The sequence below is a fragment of the Rhinoraja longicauda genome, chromosome 21, assembly GCF_053455715.1.
Source record: "Rhinoraja longicauda isolate Sanriku21f chromosome 21, sRhiLon1.1, whole genome shotgun sequence".
In the NCBI taxonomy this organism is placed as follows: Eukaryota; Metazoa; Chordata; class Chondrichthyes; order Rajiformes; family Arhynchobatidae; genus Rhinoraja; species Rhinoraja longicauda.
The window spans coordinates 7,499,107-7,525,889 of NC_135973.1; the positions used below are offsets into that span (position 1 = coordinate 7,499,107).

At 38.6% G+C, this 26,783-nt stretch overlaps 1 protein-coding gene across 3 annotated transcripts in view; it reads left to right on the forward strand.

The window, feature by feature from the left end:
* LOC144603894 (protein tweety homolog 3-like) overlaps positions 1-26,783 on the forward strand; it is a 114,157-nt gene that overhangs the window by 56,521 nt on the left and 30,853 nt on the right. For all 3 annotated transcript variants that reach the window (XM_078417688.1, XM_078417690.1, XM_078417689.1), the window contains exons 3-7: positions 3,040-3,151; positions 11,170-11,390; positions 15,954-16,049; positions 19,140-19,212; positions 26,590-26,665. In XM_078417688.1, the coding sequence (XP_078273814.1) occupies positions 3,040-3,151; positions 11,170-11,390; positions 15,954-16,049; positions 19,140-19,212; positions 26,590-26,665 (578 nt within the window). The remainder of the gene's footprint in view (positions 1-3,039; positions 3,152-11,169; positions 11,391-15,953; positions 16,050-19,139; positions 19,213-26,589; positions 26,666-26,783) is intronic.

Sequence of the window (26,783 nt, forward strand, 5' to 3'; positions counted from 1 at the left end):
GTTCACCTTCTGCGCCACATCCTGCTTCCATGTGATGCAAAAAGGTGACGCATGAAGGGTTAAATGGCTTGAGTAAATTGAACCTTTTGTGCTGATATGGATAATACAGACACTCTGCTCTGTTCCAGATAATTGCTAATAAACTAAACATTTATTCATTTGACTGTAATGAAGTGCTGAATAATGCAACAATGTTCAGGATTCCCTATGAACCAGCAGCAGTCCATTTTGGTAAATCTTTCCACTGTGCCATAAGCATTTTTGCTCGCATGTTAAAATAAATATATTTCTTCAACTATTACAACTGAAGTGCAAAGTGAATGTTTTGTGCGTTATTTCCTCAACTCTCATTTGCAACAGTGCAATCAAACAACCAGAAATTGTTTTAGTAATATATTCAAGCTCCAGAGCTAGGAATTTTTATTAATGAGGATAGTGAATTTCTGGAATTTTCTACTCTGGATTGTTGTGGAGGCTAGATCAATAAAGGTGTTTAAAGAAAAGGGAGAGATTTTTGAAAGGTCAGAACGCACTGTTGTAGATTTGTCAATTAGTCTTTTCTCACCAATGAGCACCATACATTGTCCGAGATGGAAGGCAAGTTGAAGCCTGGGCAGATCAGCCATGACCATATTGAAAGGCAAGACAGGTGTGAGAGCCAGGCTACCTTCTCTAGACACAAAATGCTGGAGCAACTCAGCAGGACAGGCAGCATGTCTGAAATCCAGAAATGCTGCCTGGCCTGCTGAGTTACTCCAGCATTTTGTGTCTTATCTTCTGCATAAACCAGCATCTGCAGTTCCTTCCTACACAGGTTACCTTCTACTCTTGTAAAACGAATTGCTTTGGGTAAAGGAATTACTACTTGGACAAGGGCAATCCCTCATCTGTAGACTCTGACCTCTAATTCTCAACATGCCAGCCAGGGAAAACATCGCCCCCAAATCTATCCTGTCACCTCCTTTAAGGATATTGAACATTTTATTGAGATCACCTAATCTTGAGAGTAGAACCCTATAAACATAATCTCTCATATGACCAACCCTTTTGTTCTCAGAATTATTCCAGTAAAACATTGATGCACTCCCTCTTTTGCAAGTATATCTTGACTTGGGCAGAGAGTCCAGACTTGAATACAATATACAAATGCAATCTCACCATAGCCCAATGTAATTTAGAGCAAAATGTTTCTGCTCTTGCACCCAAACTTGATGCTGCATCGATGGTCCAAAGCAGATAATACAGATGCTTTTGAATGTTAACCTGTTTCATATGTACAGAAGAAACAATAGAGGGGTAGAAATGATTGGAAGATATTAATGTGTGATATAAACACCGCCTCTAATTATTCAGTCTGAAATGAGTTTTGATTATACTTGTAGCACCTTTAACTTTTTCAGGTTTCACATCAATAATTTAGAGACGGGTAATGAGTCAATGTTTTTCAGCTATGTCCCATTCCAACAATTCATTACAAAGTTGTTTGAGAATTGGACAAAACAACCAGCATGATATAAATGTGTTTTTGTGTTGTAGGAACATTGCAACATGGTGTATAGCTGTATTTGATTTTTAAAAAGCTGACAAATTTTGTTATTTTAGCCAGAACATCTGGTAGTTCCATCAAGTGTTTTAATTCTCTTTGCAATTTAGCAATGAATAAAAACTGTAACCAGTTTTTTTGGACCAAGTACAAAATACGATTTTCATTGAAGTTGGGTCATCATATTTTCAGCATCTGACATCTGCAGTCAATAGTCACTTAAAAGTGGAAAGATTTATTAAATTCCATAATTAACCACAATTTTTACTTCAGTGTGCAAATAAAGTTATTGAATCTGTACAATATTTTATAGAAGCTGTTTTAGATTTTGAATAAGCTATTATATCTTCAATAAAGTATGTCCCTAAATTCACCTTTGCATTTATGAGGATATATTTGATTTCAACACCACTGAAACTATATTATTTTAAATACAATGAACGTTATGGGATAAGTGGATTGGATTGAAATGCACATAAATTTACTGGGATTATTGAGAAGCAGCACATAAATAGGATAAAATGATTATGAATGAGATTTAAGGTATCACAAAAAGCTGGAGTAACTCAGCAAGTCAGCAGCATCTCGGGAGAGAAGGAATGGGTGACGTTTCGGGTTGAGACCCTTCTTCAGACTGAAGAAGGGTCTCGACCCAAAACGTCATCCATTCCTTCTCTCTTGAGATGCTGCCTGACCCGCTGAGTTACTCCATCTTTTTGTGATACCTCCGATTTGTACCAGCATCTGCAGTTATTTTCCCACATGAATGAGATTTAAATATCTATATTCAATTGCCTCTAATCTCCATTTTCAGAACATCTAAATACAATCCATACTTTAGGTTTATGCTGTGTTTGTAGGGAAGTGAAGAAACATTTGTTGGCTACTTGAAATTTAAAACATAATATTTTATGCTCTTAATGGACTGTAAATTTGGACAAAGTTTTGTAATTAGTGTAGTTTTGTAATTCCTAGTGGATGTTTTATGAGCCGCTTAAATTATAAGTTCAGATTGTTTGCAATTTAGCAACTAATTTGGATTACAAATAAAAGAAAAAGATTTGAACATTAAAATGGAGGTGGAACAAAAGCAAAATTTGATTTAAGTTTTTCAAACATTTATAATTGTTAATAGGGGCAGAATGATCTGAATTAGGAACATTTAAATTGGCGAATAATGAATGCCTATTCTATCAGTGACATGTTCAGTTTAAATACAGTTTAAACATTTATTGTGTTCAACTAGTATTTTAATGTTTAATTCACCTGAGAGATGAAATACAAGTACTCCTCCTTAACCACAGATCTGATCAACATGTTGCTGAAGCTTGATTGACTTCGGGACTTGTCCAATCTTTGTAACAGTCGTTGTGGCGTGGAAGAGTATTACTTTAAAATTGTTGTTTTGCCCATAATTCAAAGTATTACAAATAGCAAGAATTATGTTTCTGTATAATTGAAATGTTTCCTCATGCTGGAATTTCTGGTTTTACCAGTGCAGGGATCGCTGTTGGCTTCTACGGTAATGGAGAAACCAGCGATGGCATCTTCAGGCTTGCCTATTCAATGAGACATGCAAACCGCACTATAACTGGAGTTGAGTACCTGGTAAGTCATAGTTCCCAGTGTTGTGTGAGTAAACAAATGATAAAAGTCCACTGTTTCCATTAACGTTGACCATGTCGTATATTTGTGGTTTTCCAGATGGTAATTATTTCAAACCAAACTGTCAAAAGGTATACTGAGTTTGATTTATCCAGGTTCTTTAATTAAAGTATTGTTACATGACTAGCTAATAAGAGAAGCTTGCATTTATAACAATTACTCTGCATCATTCTTCCTATCCAGTTGATGGCATCGCAACCTGTATAGGTTGTTGTGAGAGAAATTGTACAAATCGAAAAGGGTTGAGTAGCAGCCCTGATGAACAGTATATGAACATGATCTATGGATGATTTGTTTAAATTCCAGTGCTGTAATGTTAGAGAAAATGGATCTGTGCAATTGACAGCTAAGATGCTGTATGAAATCCAGTTTCGTATGTGGCAATTTGTATGCACTGGGTAGTTTACAGCAGCAGGTATAATTATTCATGTTCACTGCACTCAAACCAGTTCAATATATTCACTTTTTATCTTCTGAATGCATATTGTTGTTGGGTAGGATGCTAGGCTCCGTGCTGCTGAGTAAAATAGATCAAACAGAGATAGAAAAGAAAATGGTGAATCTGAAGCTTTAGACAACATTTAAGACAATAATGCAGAGAAGAAATCCAAGCCATTAATATCCTGAATGAGGTATGAGAAAGCTGTGAAAGGGCGCATATATTCCCATGGGTGATGGGTTGGTTCCTGTGGACGGCCAATTTTAATGCACTGTTTATGCTCTGAAGGTTTCCTTGCAGATTATTCAAAACGGCAATAATAACAAAAATGCTATGGCTGACTGTCTTCCAGTAAATTAATTCCCTTAGCCTTGGATTTTGCATAAATGAGTTCTACACGGTCGTTCAGAAAGTATTTGCACAATGGTGCACTTTTTTAGTTAATGCTGTATTTTCCCATCTGCTCTGCCCCATCCACTTTCAAGAAAATTCCCCCTCAACGACATGCTATGCCGTAGCTGTTCTGTGAGTCTATGATTGTTTTATTTTGTCGCGTGTGCCGTGGTTAATTAACCTAAGAATTGAGTATTCGGTTCCAAATTAACAACAAAATAAAAACACAATTGTTCTGACAGGCTGCTTACCATAAAAGTTCATCTTCAGAAATCTGGGTAGGCAAGTCTGAGCTACAGGGAGGTACGAGGGTTAGGGATGGGACAAATGAAGAAAGAAAATTTAGAAATCCCATAAATGCAGAAATCAATTGAGTTTGATGAAAATAACTATCCATTAAAAAAAATGTTCAGGATGGCAATGAACAAGTGGGACAAGTTTATTCCCATTACCAATAACTACCACCCCTGCCCTCAAATTCATCTGGACTATTTCTGACATTCTTTTCTGGATCTCCATCTCGGGTGACAAATTATGCACCCATATTTGCTATAAACCCATGGACTCCCACAGCTACCTCTCCTACACCTTTTCCTCATCTCCTTGAAGGATGCCATTTTCATATCTCATATTCTATATCTCCACTACATTCTACATTTGTTCTCAAGCTAATGCTTTCCATTCTAGGCCTTCTGTAATGTCCTCTTTCAGAATATGTGGCTTCTCCCTCTGCTGTGGTTGATGGAGACCTTGCACACGATTCCCATTTCTGCACTTGTGCTGCCTCACCCATCTCCAGACAAGAGAAAGTGTTCCCCTGATCCTCACCCTTAATCACAGTAGTGCCTGCATCCAGCATGTCATCCTTTGCAGTTCCACCAGCTCCAATGGGATTCCACCACCAGCCATATCTTCCCCTTTCTGCTATAACAGCATTAGCAACATTAACAACAACATTTAAAAGATATTTGGACAGGTACAGGGATAGGAAAGGTTTAGAGAACCAAACACAGGCATGTGGGACTATCCTAGTTGGGGCATTTTGATTGGCATGGGTAAGTTGGACCAAAGGGGCTGTTTCCATGCAGTATGACTCTAACTTTATGCTTATTCTGTTATCTGCAGGGACATCTCTCTCTGATTCCCTGGTTTGTTCATCTCTTCTCATTTTCCCCTCTGCGTCCCTGGTACTCTCCCCTCTGACTTTGGAAAGGGCAAGTGCAGAAAGGGTAACACTTGCCTCTATTACCAGCTCCTCACCACCATTCAGGGTTTTTAACATCTTTTCCAAGTGAGGCAGAGATTCACATGCATCTTCTTCAACCAGTCTGTTACATTCAGTGCTTGCAATCTGGCCTTCTCTTCGTTGGTGAAACCATGTACGTTTTGCAGAACGCCTGGTAAAGATATTTTACATTTGGTCACACATAATGAAGGCAGCGAAGATGGATGAATTAATCTCAGGTAAAGGGTTCTCGGGGGAAGAATGATCAGAATATGATGAACTTCACTTTCAGTATTAAAAAAGTGTTCAACTTAAAGAACATGCATGTACATTATTATAAGTGATGAATTGCCAAAAGAGGATTGGGATATTTTAAAAGGAATGATGGCAGATAGTAACAGAAGACAGCTCTCAATAAGTATGAGGATACTGAGAATAAGGACTTCAGAGGAAAATTGATCCATTTGTGGATAACTACAGTGGTTAAATGTGATATTAGATTGAAAGTAAAGTCTTTGAGTTGCAAAGAAAAATAATATGGCTAAGACTGGAGGAGTTTAAGCAACCTGCAAAGAATGATTAAAATTGGTGCAGGGATTAAATAGAATACAAGAATAAATTAGTGAGAAATAAAAACAAGATAAGTGTTCTATTGATCTGAAAAAAAAGTAGCAAAGTAAATACTTAGAAGCTGAATCTGGGTAATTAACATTGGGGAGGGATATGGCAAAGATGCCAAATAAATATTTTGTATCTGCCTTCATAGTAAAGAACTAAATGCAGAATAAAGGTTGTACATAACCAAGGGAGGAAAGATCTTAACGTAATATCGCTGGAAAAGAAGTGCAATGTAAATTAAAGAATCAGAAGTTTTCTGGAAAACACTGGTGACCTTTCGAATGCACTCAGCAGCGTAATGTTCCTTCTAGTGTTTCTAATCTCTAACTAAACAGATTCCGACTTGACCCCTAAGTGACACTGTCTCTCTCCAGCATTGTATTCTCTTTGATCAACACTGACAACCACCCCTTTTTTTTTTATCCTTCCCTGTCCTTCCTGAGCACTTTGTTTCTAGTAATATCTAATGACTAGTCGAGTTTCTGTTATTGCTATCACCTAATATTTCCAGGCAACTATCTGGCTCCTAAAATGTACCAAACTTAATTAATATAGATGCTATTTTTGATATTTTGATCTTGTGATTTCTGAAAGCGAGAAACCGGATTTCTACCAGCCTTTCATATTGTTGTTCCTTGCCACAGGATATTGTCATGCCGTGAGTTTTTTTAGTTGGTGTTCAATATAGGAAATGAGTTGGTCATTTTTAATGATGGATTTCATTCCTCCTTCCTGTGGTTTTCTACACCAGAGTGCATGAACAGCACTTCTAAATGACCGTTCAAAACTATTTGCAGTGTTTGCTCCATCCGTAACAGATTTCACAATAAATCTATGTTTTGCCGCACAAAAGTGGATTTACTAAAAAAAAAAGTACTTCAATTTCTCTTAACCAATGAAATCTATGATGTTTAAAAACAAGATCAATGTGGCACTAATTATAGCAAGAAGATACCGTTTTGGAGACAAAAGATCATTAAAATTTAAAAGAATTTTCAATGTAATCAAATTCAAAGATATATCATCTTGATGTTTACAGAAATTTTTATTCATTCTGTGGAATTTGTACTATTACAAGACCAGCATATGTTGTCGATGTTTTCTTGCTCTTATCAAACCATTGACCATTGAAAGTACTGTGGACCTTTGGTTAGTGTGTTCCATGCCGTGAGATGACAAGGTAATGTGAGAGGAATCTGCAATTGCAGTGTTCCCATTTGCTTGCTGCCCACATCCTTATTTCAATTTCAAAAATAGACTTTATTCTTAATAATACCTACTCGTCGTTCTCTTCAATCATTTCACCAATAAACCAATTCACTCTCTTACAATGCATCAAGTATCACTCATTTTTCTTCCTTAATGCAGCCATAATACAGACTTGAAGCGTTTGAAAGACTGTTACATGGGTCCGATTCCCCTCTTCCCATTGCGGACTTTGGACATTGTCTTTTGAACTGGTGCACTGCAAGGCTGAGAACTCTGTTCTGAACTCTATTTTCCCCCTTTCCTCTACCTATTGTATGTATACCTGTTTGGATTGATACTATTTATGCACAGTAATCTGATTTGTTTGGATAGCATGCAAAACAAAGCTTTTCACTGTACCTCGGTGCGCATGCCAATAATAAACCTAAGCTTAAACCTATACCTAGAGCCGGCAGGATGCTATACCGTGGTAGTTCCCCACAAGGCCTTTCCAGTGCTGACCACTGCCTCATGGACCTGTGGTTGAAGGTGTCTTTCTGCAGAAAGTTTTCTATGAAAAACAGTGCAGCAAGATCCAATTGAATGGAACATTTTGTAGCCCACCCTACTGTTATTGAGCTGTCCTTTTCCTTACTTTAGTGCTGGAGGTTATGGGTTTGGCAGATGTTAATGTGACTTAAAACAGCAACTGTGAAGCATAAGAGAAGGTAGGCACAAAATGCTGGAGTAACTCAGCGGGACAGGCAGCATCTCTGGAGCGAGGAATGGGTGCATTATATAGGTGTTTGCACCAGTCAATCCTGAAACTAAACATAGAACTTAATCCCTGATCAAATGTACGTTGAAGGGTCTTGAATGTGTCATCATTTGTGATTGTGATGTGGTAAATATATGTATCCTCATTTCTTGTCTTACATTCTTTGTCTTTGTTGATGTTGCAAGTGGAGCTGCTGAGATGCAAAAACAAATTTAGATTTGATCTGACAATAAAGTATTATTGTATCATATTGTATCGTGTTACACTTTTCAGGCTTGGTATGCCCATGATGGAGGGTCTGAATATTTAGGTGGTAGGAGTCCCCAATATTCTACTGGCTCAAGAAAAAAATAAACTCCACTGATGTTTGGAGAGATTAAAATTGAAAATATTCATGCAGGTTCTTATCTGAAGGGTTAGATACGTTCAGCAGTGGGTGTTTTGATCTGTAAGGTACACTGACATAGAAATATAGAAAATAGGTGCAGGAGCGGCCATTCGGCCCATTCAATACGATCATGGCTGATCATCCAAAATCAGTACCCCGTTCCTGCTTTCTCACCATATCCCTTGATTCCCTTAGCCCTAAGAGCTATATCTAACTCTCTCTTGAAAACATTCTACTGGTACACTGTTGAAATGAGTATAGAGTAAGTGCAGGAACAAGGAATCCCGTCTCTCGCTGAAGAATGTTGGCTGGGAGGGCATGTTTAGGGTTTTTTTTTTCTCGCAAGGAACTGGTAAGTAAGCAATATCTTGCATTTATATTCACGAGTAAATCCAGAGAGACAATTCAGATTTGGCAGGGATACTTTGCTAGCTTGGACAATCTCTTAAATGGTCTAAGTTTAGTCAATGCCCCAAATAAAATGAGTTTGGTTGTATTGTAATTGAGTCTAGCTATCCTATAATTCACTTGTACAATAGCAAAACCTAGGTATACTATTATGAATTTATTTCATAATATGGACCACATTGTCAATAAATGAGCTGAGGCTCAGCACAAATTATTGAGCTGGTTTATTTTTCACAGGACGATGAGCACATATAATGTTATTTTGGGTTTCATTTATTTTCATTAGTAAAAAGATAAGTAATACTGGAAAATAAAATAAATGTGATCTGCTGCTGTATTTCATTGCTGTTTTGTGTGAAACAGATTTTGTAACTTGTCTTCTCTATTCTATCCTTGAATCATTCCTTGGCTGTCTGACTGAAGGCAGCTATACCTTTAAGGACTGACTGGATTTTGCCAAAACGAACTTTTTCCCCAAAACTAAATTGATCAGCCTGGCTTAGCAGTGATCAATCTGCTCATTGAATGAAGCTGACAGACCAGTTATGTTTGAATCCTCATAGAAATGTCAAACTGTTTAACATTCTCCCTTTGGTAAAAACATCTCTCAAAACCTTACCCTGTGTTTTCCAGCCCTGTTGTTGTTTTACTGTTAATAAGCTCTATTGCAAGGGGTTGAGGGTTAATGCAGTTGCATTAGGCTCTGGTTAGAAACCATTTAGACATCTGGTCACTGTCTCTCAGGATGGTTGTAATTATTGGTCTTGGAAGTGATGTAGCACATATTAGAACTATACAGAGCTAAAAGGATTAAAGTGTAAATTACACAGGCTCGACTTGTTTTCTTGTGAGATTAAGGGATGATCTGAGTGAAGTTATTAAGATGAGTAAGGGATTTGATAATGCAATAGATAAATTATTTCCTCGTGAGGTAGTCTAGAACCAGAATGTGCAACCTTAATATTAGGGCTAGTCTGAAAGAATGCTGTCAGGAAAAACTTTCTAAAGTATACTAAGAATCTGGAACCCTTCTCAAAAAAAGTTGAGACTACATCAGATAAAGCTTCGGTACAAGATATGGGCAATTTACAATGCTAGTACATGTGAGTAAACCATGATGTAGAATACACAACGGTACTGCATAGGAACAGTTCCGTCAGCCAACGTTGTCGGTGCTCAACATGATATTAAGTTAAACTAATCTCATCTGCCTGTAAGTGATCCATATCTCAACATTCCCTGCATTTCCATGTTCTTATCTAAAAGGCTCTTAAATGTTGCTTTCATATCTGCTTTGCCACCACCTCTCTCTGGTAGTACATTCCAGGCATTTACCACTCTGTACAAAAGAAAACCTGGCCTGTACATCTCCTTTAAACTTTCCCCCTCTAACCTCAAAGTTATGCGCTCTAGCCTTTGACATTTCCACCCTGGGAAAAAGACTATGACTGTCTACCATATCTATACCTCTCAAAATTTGATCTACTTCTATCAGGTTTCCCCATAACCTCTGATGTTCCAGAGAAAACTATCCAAGTTTGTCCAACCTCACCTTAGAGCTAATACCGTCTAATCTTGACAGCATTCTGGTAAACCTCTTCCACATCCCTTCCAACATTTCTACATCCTTCTTGAAAGGGGGGGGGGGGGGCAGAACTGCACACAATACTCCAGACATGACTTAACCAAAGTTTCATAAAGCTAACATGACTGAAGGCTGGCGCAGACTCACTGAAATGTTTGGCCTCCCAAGCATTTACCCTAATTTTCAGAACTCGGCGGTCTCAAACTAGGTTTTTCAAAAGGAATTTGGTTTTCTCGTTTGGCTGGACAGTTTCACACTCCCAGAAAATTACAGCCAGTAGCATCACATTTTTGTCTGTCAAATTGAATACAGGGTTCTTGTACCGCAAGGGCTTTGTCCAGGGTCAGTCATCTTTGTGTAGCTGCAGCTTCTCCTGGGTTTAAATAAAACTATTTTTTTAAAAACCATCTATCATCTTTTAGAAATGTATTAAAATGTAGCTAACTTCAGGTTTAGTGAACTGGTGCAATGGAACTTTATTGTTGCATGTACTGAGTTGCACTGAAATTCATTTTTGTATGCAGTTCAGTATAACTATTACTATACATAAGCATATCTTAGATGCAGTACAAATGTAGGAATTTTTCAATGGGGCAGTATACAGAGTCGCCAGGTTTGGTGCCATTTTTAAATCCTAGTTGCTGTAGATGTAGAGTTCTTATGGTGTAGAGCTTTTGAAATGTATTTGTTTTTGATCAGCATATCCACAAATGCATATTAACTGGTATCTAAATAACAGAATGTTGATTATTTAACATGCAGCCAGTTTTGAGTTATAGTTTCTAAAAAATCATATAGGTTACACCCATGCTTGGATTCCTATTCAGTCAAAGAGGAAATGTGCAACTTTTTCTGCTGTACAATCGTAGCGCTTAAAGGCAGTACAGACAACTTGCAAGAGTACACAGTATTTTAATTTACAATCTTTTTATAATGCAGGTTTCTGAGAGCAATCGAGATCTGAATCGGACGGTAGAAGGAAGCCTTCGAACCTTGCAGGATTTGTTTGCAAAGGAACCACGATATCTAGAGAGAGTGCAGAAGATAAAGGATCTTCTTGGAAATCTAGGTCGACAGCTCACTAAAATTCCATTTTGGGAAAGGAGCGATGTTTCTTTGGAAGATCTGGCTGTTCTGATCGAGATGTATGACTATTACAGGTTTGTGAACATAAAATCTACGTTTTAAGTGAATTACGTTGGTTCTGAGGAATTTAAACCAATTTACTAATGCTACTCTTGGATTTCCATGGTCAGGCTGTAATGAGTGGATGCAACATGTAGTAATTCTTAAAAAAACAATACTTCTCTTTGCATCATTGTTTATATTCCCATTACTTACACCAAAGGCCCACCTTCATTTCAATATTTGCTTTGCGACTGGAGTTGTCATTGACTTTGAATGTGCTTGCCAGCTCGACAAAGAGCTGGCTATCAATCTTACAATCAGAAATTATTTGCAGGACAAGAACTTTAAAACCGGTAAATCTGAGAAATGTTAAATAATTTGAAGTGTTTAACATCTTGACCGATGAGCTGATTGTGTACTTTATTTTACTCCTTTTGATTTGTACCATTTTATTAGTGATTTCAATCAGTGATTAGTGATTTTTATTATTATTTCAAGCTGTTTAATGATTGCTTTTGTTTTGTTCTTTATCTTTTTGCTGGTTTCATTATATTCTGAATTTGAGGGGGGATCTTATTGAAACGTATAAGATAATTAGGGGATTGGACACATTAGAGGCAGGAAACATGTTCCCAATGTTGGGGGAGTCCAGAACAAGGGGCCACAGTTTAAGAATAAGGGGTAGGCCATTTAGAACGGAGATAAGGAAGAACTTTTTCAGTCAGAGAGTGGTGAAGGTGTGGAATTCTCTGCCTCAGAAGGCAGTGGAGGCCAGTTCGTTGGATGCTTTCAAGAGAGAGCTGGATAGAGCTCTTAAGGATAGCGGAGTGAGGGGGTATGGGGAGAAGGCAGGAACGGGGTACTGATTGAGAGTGATCAGCCATGATCGCATTGAATGGCGGTGCTGGCTCGAAGGGCTGAATGGCCTACTCCTGCACCTATTGTCTATTGTCTATTGTTTCTCATTGTTCCTATGGCTAGTTAGAACACAAAACCATCCAAAAATGTTTTTTTCTCCACAACTACTTCCAGTACAACTCATCTAGAAGATAATTGGCACCACAGTTCAGGCTGAACATGGGTATTGTGCCAATCATTTATCGCCTTAATGATTCTACAGTAAACATGGTTCTGTTTGAATGCAAGTGGCCACTTGTATCTGTTATTATGAGTCCATCTATCTATAAACTTGTACCACTATCTGAGAAAGTAATAACATCACTTTTTAACCAGTTGCTTTGGATGACTATTTGTATGATCCATACAAATACTCTGAGTGCTATTATCATCCCAGGAACATTAAATTCCAGCATATGATTTCAATACCGAAAAGTACCAATTTAATTAAATCTGGTGATTATCCACCATTTGCTGGCTCTTAAAACTGGCCATGTGATTCTCTAAAGAGTCTTTTTTTTCGCTGCGGTACTTTGGTATTTTAGTGTTTTAATTTATTAGAACTACTTCGCTAATTTTTTTTCAGTTCTGCAGATTCTTGGGAAATCTTTCTTTAGTGAAAATAACAATTATCTTAGCAATGAACATACTTCATATAAATTCAGCTATCAAATAATAAAGAACATAGTGACTATTGTGGTTTTTCTGAACCCAAAGTAATTTGGGAAGCATCCCACGATCCACTCCTAAAAGGTGGCGCAGGGGTAGAGCTACTGCCTTACAGCGCCAGAGACCCAGGTTCGACCCTGTTTGTACGGAGTTTGTAAGTTCTCCCCATGACCTGCGTGGGTTTTCTTTGAGATGTTCGGTTTCCTACCACATTCCAAAGACATACAGGTTTGTAGGTTAGTTGGCTGGGTATAAATGTAAAATTGTCCCTAGTAGGATTGTGTTAATGTGCGGGGGTCGGTGAGGACTCGGTGGGTCGAAGGGCCTTTTCCACGCTGTATCTCTAAACTAAACTAAATAAATTAAACTAATTCAGCGGATCAGGCAGCATCTCTGGAGAAAAGGAATAGGTGACGTTTTGGGACCTGAAACATCACCTATTCCTTTTCTCCAGAGATGCTGCCTAACCTACTGATTTACTTCAGCATGTTGTGTCTATCTTTGGTATACACCAGCATCTGCAGTTCCATCTTACATATTTTGTCCACTCCAAAAAGGGTCTCTTTACATTGGCTCAATACCTCAATCTAACTTGAGATGGTTAAAATGACTTAACTGCTGTGAACCATTTGTTTTCGCATATCTTTCTCTGCATAGATTTCCCCTGCTGAGTAGCTCATGGTGCCTATCATGTGTTATACTATTTTCCATTCCATTCCTGTATTTCCTTTTTCCTTTGTAACCCATGTGGATTCTATCTTTAAATAATCAGAACCATTCCTTGAATTTATTTCAATTTGCTTTGGCTTCAAGTTTATGTCAGGCAGCTTATTTTCTGTTTTGTATAGTTTTAATCCTCGCAATTTACTGCATTGAATTAAAGATTTTAATCGTGGAGTATAGTTCAGTCAATAGTTTCAACCCTAAAACATATACAAAAGCCAGAATCTGCAGCCATTTTTCATTAACTTTTTAACCAATGTCTCGATTTGCCTGAGACTGATTCTTCACTGATTATATTTCCCCTTTGGCAGCCCGTAAAGTACCGTAGAGCTAAACTATTTCCATATTGCCATCTACTACTCTATGCAAAAGGGCCCCCTCTCAATGTAACCCATCAGATGTGCATTCTTGTGTTTTGATGCAATCCTTTAAAACGCTGTCACCTATTCTCTTTTTCTCTACGGTAACTTCTAATTTTTAACCTGTTGCTATTGCTGCAATGTACTTTCTTGCTCTCCTGTGATTATCATTCCCAATTTAAAATTTAGAAGCACTCCTTGCAAGAGTGACGTTAGCAGACACTCTACATGCTGACTGTAGAACTCGGAGCTCCCTTCCAAAAGCAACACTCGAAGCAAGGGAAATTGTTTATTTTAAACTGGAGAACGATTTATCGTGGTCCCATTTCCCTAATATCTATTTAACGAGGTTGGTTTGCTCACCAATCAACCCATGATCTTAATGAGTAATGAAACGAACTCAAGAGTCTAAATAGATTTTTTCCCCCCTCTTTCGGCCTGTGCTCCCGCAAACTTCATGCACTGAACTTCTTAATCTGTTCAGCACATGGTGTAAGAGGCAATCAGAATTTTCACATGTGTAAAAGTGAACAATTATTTGTAAGAGCCAGAATGCTTATCTTTCTGATTTTTACCTAGTTAAACCTAGTAAACCTAGGTTAGTAAACCTAGTTAATGTGTGTTTGTGACTTCTGTTTGTTTATTCACGCCTTGACGGTTTAAATAAATACTCGCAAAATTTAATACCAAGGAATTCTAAATATCCCAGAATGTCATGCAACAAAATGTAAAAGTAAAATGACTACCTTAATCCAACCAACGATACAATCACTCTGAACAGATGCAGCGTGGAATGTAGCACTGTTCATGTAGGAGGCCCTTGGGACGTAAAAAATACGAACAAAAGTAGCCCCTCTGGCCATCAAGCTTGCTCCAGTTTTAAACTAAATCATGGCTGATCTTCCACCTCAACATTATTTCCCTACTGCAACCCTGCATTTTTTTTATTCCTTTAATATTTAGAAATCCTTCGGTCTCTGTTTTGAATGAACTTAATGACTGGGTGTCTTCATCCCCCCAGGCTAGAGTATTCCAATGACCCATTATCCAAATGGAGACATTTTCCTTCATTTGATTTCTAAATGGCATACTCCTTATTTCGATGCTATGACTCATGATTCTAGGCTCTACAGCTCCAAAACCACCTTCCTACTATCTACCATGGAGAACCCTCTAAAAATTTTGCATGCCTCAATGAAGTTGCCTCTAATTTTTCTAACCTATGAAGGATGTAAACCTAGTTAATTCTGTCTCTTACTGTGCAACAGACCTATCATTCCAGTAGCCAATATGAATCTTTGCTTCGTTACCTTCAAAGCCACATTATCCTCCTCATACGCAACACATCATGCATTTGAATTTATAATTTCCTTTTTAACAATGATAAAGCATGGTTGGTAGAGCTATATTCTTGATGAGGTGATCTTCTGATCTCAACCAAGTCATATGCAGGAGATCCTGATGCATCTTAAGCACACCTCTGTAAGAGAACATAGACATAAAATGCTGGAGTAACTCAGCGGGACGGGCAGCATCTCTGGAGAGAAGGAATGAGTGACGATTTGGGTAGAGAATCTTCTTAAGTCTGAAGCGTTCAGGCAATTTCGCAATTTTGTCCAGTTTAGTAAGAAAGGTGGCACGTGAAATGGGTGACTTTTGGGTAGAGATCCTTCTTCAGTCTGAAGAAGGGTCTCGACCCGAAACGTCACCCATTCCTTCTCTCCAGGGATGCTGCCTGACCCACTGAGTTGCTCCAGCATTTTGTGTCTATCTTTGGTTTAAACCAGCGTCCACAGTTCCTTCCCACACATTCTGTAAGAGAATAGTTTTATTTAGTGAAATTTGATATTTAACAATGATTTCAGTCCTTAAATGGTATAGTATAAGATGCGTATGAAATCATTCTGCCTTGGTTTGCATTATTAAAAGTGTTATTTTTCTTTACAGGTGGTTGGGTTATCTTGGCCTGCTACTTTTTGATGTTCTTATCTGTCTACTGGTGCTGTTTGGATTAATTAGAAACTCGAAAGCAATCCTTATTTGGTAAGTGTGATTATGTATTACAGTGTTCATTGTATCTTGCCGATTGTCAAGTTTCATGGTATTTTTTAAAATGAAACCTTCTCCAGGGAATTTGTTGCTGCAGTATTATTCCCCTGAGGCAATTTCACAATTTTGTCCAGGTTTATAAGAAAGGTGACATGTGGAATCCAGGTCAAGACGAAAGTAAATAACTTCAACACCTACTCTTTCTATTACAATTTTACTTGCGGCTCAATTTCATATTGCAGGATCACTTGGGGACTTTGTTCACTTTTTTTTCTCTCCACAATTTTAGTTTACTCTTCTCCGTTTGAGGGCAAAGACTAGCTGACTGAAATGTAACTTTAATTAAAAAACTTGAATATTGGCATGTTATTTAATCCTTTCTCAGTGTCTACACAAGTACTTCCAGTGGAGGAATTATAATTGGAACCGTGGTCAATTCCCTTCCCAAGCCCAGTACTTGAGGTGACACGTTGGATGGCACAGTGGCGCAGCGCTAGCTCTGCTGCCATAAAACGCTTACGGCGTCAGAGACCCATGCTCTATCCCGACTATGGGTGCTGTCTGTACGGAGTTTGTACATTCTCCCTGTGACCGCGTGGGTTTTCTCTGGGAGATCTTCAGTTTCTTCCTGCACTCCAAGGCTTGGTATAAATGTAAATTGTCCCAAGCGTGTGTAGGATAGTGTTAATGTGCGGGGATCGCTGGTCCGTGCGGACTCAGTGGGCCGAAGGGCCTGTTTCCGCGCTGTATCTCTAAACTAAACTTAAGTATCGTAACATTTTGTTAAATAGTTAACAGGTTCCACACTTGTGCTTCAGCTAACTAGGCAGATAGATAGGTGAGCAGAAAATCAGGTAGGTTTATCTCCTCTCCAAATTCAATTGCAAATGACTGCTCCAGTCCAAATCTGTTACTTTGGTTGATTCCGGGTGGCCCATCTGGTATTATTGAATTATTATGCATTCATTGTATGTTATTTGTCGTAAAATTTAATGAACATAATAGGAACACAATGTGTGCTGGTAATTATCCTTTATGGAACTGACCAGACTGAATTAAGTTGAGCCTCACTTTTGACACTAGTTTTATTGTGAATGAATTGATCTTGCTGAGCTAATAAGGTAATTGTATTATTAACTTAGCAGCCCTTACTATAATGTAGAGTAAACTAACCTGATCTGAGAAAGTGTCTTGACATGAAAGATAGAGTGGATGTGGAGAGGATGCTTCCACGAGTGGGAGATTCTAGGACCAGAGGTCATAGCCTCACAATTAAAGGACGTTTCTGTAGGAAGGAGGTGAGGAGGAATTCTTTAGTCAGAGGGTGGTGAATCTGTGCAATTCATTGCCACAGAAGGCTGTGGAGGCCAAGTCAGTGGATATTTTCAAGGTAGAGATCGATAGATTCTTGATTAGTACGGGTGTCAGGAGTTATGGGGAGAAGGCAGGAGAATGGGGTTAGGAGCCATGATTGAATGGTGGAGTAGACTTGATGGGTTGAATGGCCTAATTCTGCTCCTATCACTTATGAACTTTCTCCTATCCATGTCCACTAGTGTTGCTGCCTGACCTACTGAGCTACTTGAGCACTTTTGTTTTTTAAGCTAACTCGATCATTGACTGGCAGCAAAAATCATCACCTTTAAATTGAAATGGACATATAGTGGAGCACTATATTTAGCTCAATGGTGATGCTCTCTACAGGCAGTTAACTGCTAAAATTCACATGAAGAGTGTTTCCTTGAGTGCAGTACTGAAATGAAATGGCCAGTAAATGAAGTCATGATTAGTGGCAAATAGCCAAATAATTTAATACAAACGCAAAGTACTACCTGTGTTGAAATAAAAGGAGAAATTGTTTGGGACGGAAGGGGATGGGGGGGGGGGGGGGGGGGGGGAAGTAGGCCAGGCTGTATCTGTGGTGAGAGAATCTGACTCAATGGTTTGAACTTTGCTGACCTTAGCTGCAGTTGCTGAAGTTCAGCTATTCAGTCTGAAGGTAAACCTGGACTTGTGAGTGAGCACTTTAGAGTCTGGGAGGTGTAGCCTGGTCGTCCTTGGCATAATTCTGGGGAATTATCACTGAGATAAGCATCACATTAGATTTCACAGAGAATCATGACCCTCATGTTAGGCGCCAAAGGCACAGGTAACTTTAAATGGTTTTAATTTATTATTTTTTGCTGCAATTATGTTTATTAATTTTGTCCAGTACTGTTTACATTTCTAATTTAATTATTTGCTTCCATTTTATTTGTTTTTTTAATGTCTCGATGTTAGAGAAATAAAAAATATTTGAGGTGGCGCAGCGGTAGTGTTACTGCCTTGCAGCGCCGGACACCCAGGTTCGATACTGACTACATGTGCTGTCTGTATGGAGTTTGTATGTTCTCCCTGTGACCGCGTGGGTTTTCTCCGGGTGCTTCAGTTTCCTCCCACACTCCAAACATGTACAGGTTTGTAGGTTAATTGGCTTTGGTAAAATTGTAAATTGCTCCTATTGTGTAGGATATTGCGGGACGATCGCTGGTTGGCGCGGACTCGGTGGGCCGAAAGGCCTGTTTCCACACTGTATCTCTAAAGTTAAGTTCAGTGACGGAAAGGAATGCGGCACTCCAACTTTGGCTACTTGTTAAAGCCTGTTGGAGCGCTTTGAATGTGTGCCCTTGTATTTTAATGTGGTGGCCAAGTTGTCACAAGGGGCCTGCTGCTTAACCAGAGGATGCAGATGTCCAGGAAGATAGATCTGCCACATCTGGATCAAGTAAGGGTGGGCTAGCAATGACTATGGGGTCCAGTCCAGAGTGATCCGGCTCATTATTTCAAATTGGTGACTTTTCATCAAGAAGGATCTGATAAAACAAAGCTGAGGCTTTTAAAATAATCTGTTTCAATTTACCAGTGATTAAAATGCATTATATATAACCTGATTTTTTTTTCCCCTGTGTAATCAATAAATGTTGGTATTGAGGTATGAACAAGGCAAGTTTAAAATGTTTGTGTGGTCTTTCACTATTAACCTCTGGTGTCTGTTTTAATCCAGCAATAATTGTGCTTCTCATTGCATAATTTCTTCCTCTGCAGTGCTGCTCTCCTGGGAGTGTTAACCTTGATTATCAGCTGGAGTTCTCTAGGCCTGGAACTGGCAGTCTCAGTGGTGAGTTTTTCTTGCATGCTTAGTTATGTCACAGAAGGAATCCATTCAGCCCATCATGTCTGTGATATGTCCGCTGTCCTTGTAGCCCTGCAACTTACTCTGTCTCGCATGCCATAGGCTCCTATTTTGTCCTACATTAAGGGTTAAGCTATATTCGCCAATTAACCTACCAACATGCCGTTGTGGTGTGAGGAAAAAGCAGGATCATACTGCGGAAGTCCATGCAGATATGGGGAGATTGAGGAGACCCCACTCATGGCACCAGAGGTCAGGATCAACCCTGAGTGCCTGGAGCTGTGAGGCAGCTGTACTCTCCATTGTTCACTTGTTTTAGTCTGTATAATCACAGGTAAACTGGAAAATAGTTAGTGTTTCAGCTTCAACCAGTGCAAAACGTGACTGTACTAAATATATTAAAGAATTATTCCCCTAATCTAATGACTTTCCTAAAATCATTCTGCTGATTTACATAGTGATTTATTTAAGTACCTTTATCTATTGATTTGCAATTTCACAGATTTGTATAAAAAAATGAATTACATTTTATGGATGGTGTCACAGAAAGACATAACAGAGAAACCGGCCCTTTGGTTCCTTCAGTCCATGCCACCTGTCAACCACCCATTTACACTAATCTTATGTCAATCCATATTTTTCATTCCAGCATATTTTTGCCAACTCCACCCCTCTGTTTTTGCAAACTTAGAAAACATTGTTTTCCTTCCCCTCTGTTCCCATTGCTTTCCACCACTCATCTACCACAAGGGTAATTTACAATGACCCACCAACCTGCGTTGTGACATTGACTACACTGTCAAAAGGAGAATGTGCAAACTCCATAAACAAGGTACCGGAGGTCAGGATGATCCGGGGGTACCTGGTGTTGTGAGGCTGCTACTCTACTAGCAGTTCGGCTGTGACAGTGTGTGTTCATTTGTGCACTGCAATTTATCACTGACTTTAAATATACTGAATCTAAATGAGGAATGTGACATTCTCTGAGCATGTCTGAATCAGTTCATACAAGTGGAGGATGATGTCATTATTTGTCATAGTTATTTATCCAGTGTATTCTTTTTTTTAACCCTAACTGAAGATTGCTAATTTTTGTGCAGTGTAATTCAGTAATACTGTCATTAAATTTTCAGTGTTTTAGTTTTGTTTTGTACTTATAATTAATTATAGAATATGATTTCAATGGATTATATTTGAAGTGAGACTTCAAAGACTTTTAGAAGTTGGAGACTTTATTTTGCGTAAAAACAGTGTTGGAATGTAGATAGTTATTGACTAAGAATAATTAGTTCACTTTTCACCCATCCGCCAAATTGCTTTTTGTCCACTGCCATCTTTTATAATGCCAGTTGATGTACTTGCGATCTTCTTAAAAATAAACGTTCATGCATGTTATTCAATTTAAACTGATTTTTTAAAAAATTTGATCTATTTGTACAAATTCCATTGGATATCCAGCTATTTGACTTAACTAGTCCATGCCAATGTTCATACCTAACTATTAATACATCAATACCATTCTACGTTTGGTCTTGAAAGCCTCAAAGTTTTCTTCAATATCTGCTGTCAACGTTTCAAGGGTTGCAGTTGAAAAACTGGGAACATGCCAAGCTGTATTCTACCACAAAATCAATTGTCAAGCCATCATGGACTTTATGTGGCTATCATATATCTATTTTGATGTATCAATATTATTCGCCTTAACCACTCAATTGTAGCAATTTCCATGTTCTCCTCCATCCTGTGGCTAAAGAAATTCCTTCTGAATTCCTTTAGATTTTCTGGTGATCATCTTGTGTTGATATTTGATGATCATGTTCTTCCCCACATGTGGAAACATGTTCTCTGTGTCCACTCTATCAAATCCTTTAATAATTACGAAATACTCTATTACGCTGCTCAATCTTTACACAAGAGAAAGATAAATAGGTCTGTTAGATCTTTCCTTGATAACTTTCATTTCGTTTTCTGTTTGCTTTGGAATTCATTGCCATAGTTTTGTTTCCTTATTGAAAGCAGGATATTCTGATCATAGAATCTACTGCTTTCAAACTTGCACAAGACTTTTTAATTTAGTTTAGTTTAGAGATACAGCGTGGAAACAGACCCTTCGGCCCACCGAATCTGCTAGACCCACGATCCCTATACACTAACACTATCCTACATACTGGGGACAATTTACAGTTTTTACTGAAGCCAACTAACTTGCAAACCTGCACGTTTTTGGAGTTTGAGAGGAAACTGGAACACCCTGAGAAAATCCCACATTGTTACTGGGAGAACAATAGGTGCAGGAGCAGGCCATTTGGCCATTCAGCCCTTCGAGCCAGCACCACCATTCAATGTGATCATGGCTGATCATTCTCAATCAGTACCCCGTTCCTGCCTTCTCTCCATACCCCCTGACTCCGCTATCCTTAAGAGCTCTATCTAGTTCTCTCTTGAATGCATTCAGAGACTTGGCCTCCACTGCCTTCTGAGGCAGTGAATTCCACAGATTTACAACTCTCTGACTGAAAACGTTTTTCCTCATCTCCGTTCTAAATGGCCTACCCCTTATTCTTAAACTGTGGCCCTTGGTTCTGGACTCCCCCAACATTGGGAACATGTTTCCTGCCTCTAACGTGTCCAACCCCTTAATAATCTTATATGTTTCGATAAGATCCCCTCTCATCCTTTTAAATTCCAGTGTATACAAGCCTAGCTGCTCCAGTCTTTCAATATACGACAGTCCCGTCATTCCGGGAATTTACCTAGTAAACCTACGCTGCACACCCTCAATAGCAAGAATATCCTTTCATAAATTTGGAGACCAAAACTGCACACAGTACTCCAAGTGTGGTCTCACTAGGGCCCTATACAACTGCAGAAGGACCTCTTTGCTCCTATACTCAACTCCTCTTGTTATGAAGGCCAACATTCCATTGGCTTTCTTCACTGCCTGTTGTACCTGCATGCTTCCTTTCAGTGACTGATGCACTAGGACACCAAGATCTCATTGTACGTCCCCTTTTCCTAACTTGACACCATTCAGATAATAATCTGCCGCCTTATTCTTACCACCAAAGTGGATAACCTCACACTTATCCACATTAAACTGCATCTGCCATGCATCCGCCCACTCACATAACCTATCCAAGTCACCCTGCAACCTCATAGCATCTTCCTCACAGCTCACACTACCACCCAGCTTTGTATCATCTGCAAATTTGCTAATGTTACTTTTAATCCCTTCATCCAAGTCACGTACAAACTTCGTACAGACAGCACCCATAGTCAGGATCTAACCCGGATCTCTGGCGCTGTAAGGCTACAACTCTACCGCTGCACCGCCGTGCCCCCCGCTCACATAGATTTGGAGAGCCATGGTTGCATAATATTGGGTGGGACGTGCACAGGATATCAGGACCCCTGAGCCCAGTATATTTTGGCTCAGCAGCAACATTCTTTTCTCACATTATGTAGGAAAAGATGAGAACATTACTCGTGTAGTATATAATGTGCAAAGTGAATGATGTGAACATGTGTAGAATTTCATTTCCTTTCCAAGTATTACTGTTGGGAAGTCCACGTGAAAGTAGCCAAAGGTCAATTTGCTGAACAATTTTTGCCTTGAACTCACTTAAATGTATAATATAAACGAATTTTGTTTAAATCTGTAATTTACAATACAAAATACTGGTTTGATTTGGTCACAATATCTAAAGGGTCCATCTACAAAGTTTAGGATTTGAGATTGCAATCCAATCATTGCAAACAATTTTGCCTCTTGGTCAATTTATTATTATCATGAACAAGATTACTCTGAGATTTATTCAAAATGCTTTGTTGATGAATTAATATAACAGAGCTTTGTTATAATTTGTCCATCAGGCATACGTGTAACCTAAAATACTAAAGTGAGAGAGCATAAAAAGGAAAGTGAAAATCTGCAAGTCCTGATGTGGTAATAAGAAGCGCTGTAATAAAGAATGTAAAAATGTGGCAGTGGAGAGTAGAATTATTTAAAAGATTAATGAAATACTATTCTGTTGTCGGGCTGATGTGTGGATGGAATTTATAGGTTCCATATCAACTGCTTGTCTGTATCACCAAACAATATTCTACCTTGAGAATGCAGTCCTGTGATTTAGTTACACAAATTAACCTGTTAAGGCTGTTTTTTGGGGTGTTTCCAAGATATTATCAGCTCCTTCATAAACTTGATGTCCAGAAATGGCTAGCTTACATTGGCTAGTTTACATTATCCCAGTCAGCCTCCACTCTGTTCGCTGACCCACATCAACTCCTGGCTAGGCCACATTTTCATCTATTTTATTTTAATTCTTTGTAACCTCCAGCCCTATAACTGTCTGAGATATCAATGCTCTCTTAACTAAATGCTCACCCTTAACTTAATGCTCCCTTAACTTAAATGCTCACCCCCATACTAAATTGTTCCACTATTAATTTCCTTGCCTTCATTTGCTGAGACCCTAAGCTCTAGAATTCAGAACTCTGTCTGCCTTAATTTTCCTTTTAAGCTGCTCCTTAAAAACTGCCTCTTTTTTTGTTTTGGTCATCTGTCCTAATATTTCTTCATGGCTCAATGCCATTTAAAAAAATAAATCTACTCTGAAGTACTTTGATTAAACATGACATATTAATTTTAGTGGTACAATTGTTAAAATAATCTCAAGAGTTAACAAAAATAAATAGAAACAATGTCAAACAAGAAAAAAGGGAAGGGTGGTTCAAGTATGTGGCCAGAGTTTGCCAATTCTCTGTGTGTTTGACTCTAGTTGCATTCCCTGTAGGCTCCTAAACAACATGCAAACCTTTGTTCCTTTTGTTTATCTGATATTGGTGATACCAATTGGATTTGATGCACAGATTTAAGATATTTAATTTGTGAGAACATACTGCTTAAAAATAAAATCTAATTTTCTCAACTCCATAATCTTAAACGTTTAAAGGGAACATTAAGTGGAATATGTGCATTGATGTTTAGGCTATCTAGAAATGAAATCTGATAAGTGAACAAGAGATACTTTACAAAATGCTGGATGGTTGTTCTACGGCTGACAGATCCAGCTGGTAATAATTTGCATGCTTCAGAATGATACAGTCAATGGAACTGAATTGCAAAACATTGGCATTGAATATTGAGAGGTTGCGTCTGAGTTATATTTTGAAGATTGGATGAGAATGAGAGAACTGTTGATGACAAAATTAAATGCCATCATCTTGATGTTGTTCAAAAGTTGCAAGACAAGTTTTTTGAATTATTACTAGATAAGCTGAACAGATCAGTAAAATTGAATAGGCTTCATGTCCAGCTTGATCTTCAGTCTGTAGAAGAAAACCCAGTCAGTTTAGGCTTCCAATGGCAGGTGTAGTATATTGAGTCTGATTTGTAAAAAAATATTTCCTTCCCACAAAAAGAATAAAACAATCAAACTGCAGTATGGGGAAAGAATCATCTAAACTATGTACAAGTGGAAATAGGCACTAATGATTTTTCAATGCTATGTTTAAGTCGTTTAGTTTGTGTAAAACATTTTCTTCATTCTTGCCCTGGCATTGTTGGCGTTAAACCACCTAAAATTCAGCAGATTATTGGTACGAGCTTTCCATGATTCTACAAGCTGGAGCAGCATTTTGCCCCTCTGTACGTAAACACCAAGCTCTGCAGATGAAGGCCCTCTCTCATACTGAACCTCCTTTCACCTTCGGTCTTGAAAGCCTCAAAGTTTCTTCAATATCTGCTGTCAGTGTTTCAAAGGTTGCAGTTGAAAGCCAGGGAATGGGACAAGCAGTATTCTACCACATAATCAATTGCTAAGTCATCATGGACTCCATATGCCTATCATATTTCTATTTTGGAAATAGAAACAGGCAAGTTCCTAATTCAGAAATTTATGCTCACTCCCGTATTTCCATGAGGCATAGGAGCAGGAGTTTCCTGCCAATAACAAAATTGGCTGATACACTAAGGCTCTTCCTAGTTAAAACTAACAACTTGAGTGACCTCCCTTTATTCCCAAATCACAGCTCCATAAGGTTTAAATATGCTTTGGTAGTTGTGGAAAGATGGTTCTTTTCTCTACAACAACTTCATCCTCCAATCTCCAAATGGGAGGACCGAGTCCCATGGGCCCGATTCGTACCTCGTAACTATGACAAATTGCCATTGTTCTTTTAAGTTTGGAGCTGTTGCTTTGTCTGAATCTGAATCAATGGTGGGTGTTGCACCTGTGACTCGGAGCTTAGCTCTGCTCCTGCTCCATGTAATTAGGTCCCACCCTAATTAGAGGGAAGCTGGATGGTAAAATGGTTGTGTTTCCTGGGAGTCCTCGGGGACGTTCCCCTAATGTACAGACAGAGAGGGCTCTGGATGACTGCACAATATTTATCAATGCTCCCTGCAACACGTAACTGACTCCAAGAGTGTGAATCCATGGATTGCACGTCAGTGGATATTGAGAATTAAGTGTATATTTTTTCAGGCTCCAGGTGTGACGTACTTTAATCATGCATGAGGACTGACGAATCGGGAAACATTTTGACGTGCCATCCAACAATTCACAAACATTTACAGCATTCGGTGTTCTTAGATTTCCTTTCTTAAGAAATTCTTTTTGACGTTGGCTGACTATTGCACCATCCTAATTCTAATCCTTCCACCTTCCCTCGTGTACTCTCAGTCACCGCACCTCTCACTTTCCCAACACCTTGCACCCCTTGCCTATCCTTGCAGACTCCCCTGATCCCATGCTTGACCGTCTCCCCATTTAAGACTGAATGAACAACTTCTTGGATGTCTTAAACCAGATGGAGTCATACAGAGCCATTCAGCCCAACTTGTCCACACTGACCAACACGTCCCATCTACACCAGTCCCACCTGCCTGCGTTTGGTCCATATCCATTTAAACCTGTCCTATAATGCTCATGAAAGAACAGAAAATAGTGTAATTAAAATGATTTTATTTCAAAATTCTATGTTGAAGGGGAAGAGAGGATTTCTGCTATTTAAGTATTTTTGGTGGTTGGGTAAGACGGTTTAACATGTTACCAGAAGATATCTAATATAATTTATTTATACAATAAAGTAAGAAGTCACTGAATAGCTTATTGAAACGATGCTGACACTAATTTCTATTGACTTTGAGCACATTATGACCCCTTTACGACAATGTTGCTATATGTTTATGATTGGAGGTTCTTATATCCCATGTAAAGCCAATGCAGTCATTTATGCATGTGGCCCTAACTGCAGTAAATAACAAAAGATAGGTTAATATTTTTAAAGCTGCTCTTCCAGTTTCCATTTATTTTGGATTTCTATGTTATTGATTTGACATTTTCATTTCTTGAACAGGGTTCAAGTGATTTCTGTGTATCTCCTGATGTATACGTTTCCAAAATGGTGCACAAACTTGGCCTTATTGCAAAAGGTATGTTGCCTTCGAATAGAACTCAAGTAAGAAATTCCTCTGAATTTATTGTCAATGAAACGTAAACGACTCTTTTTGTGTACTTAGCTGACTGCTGGTATTTAATCTAAAGTCTGTG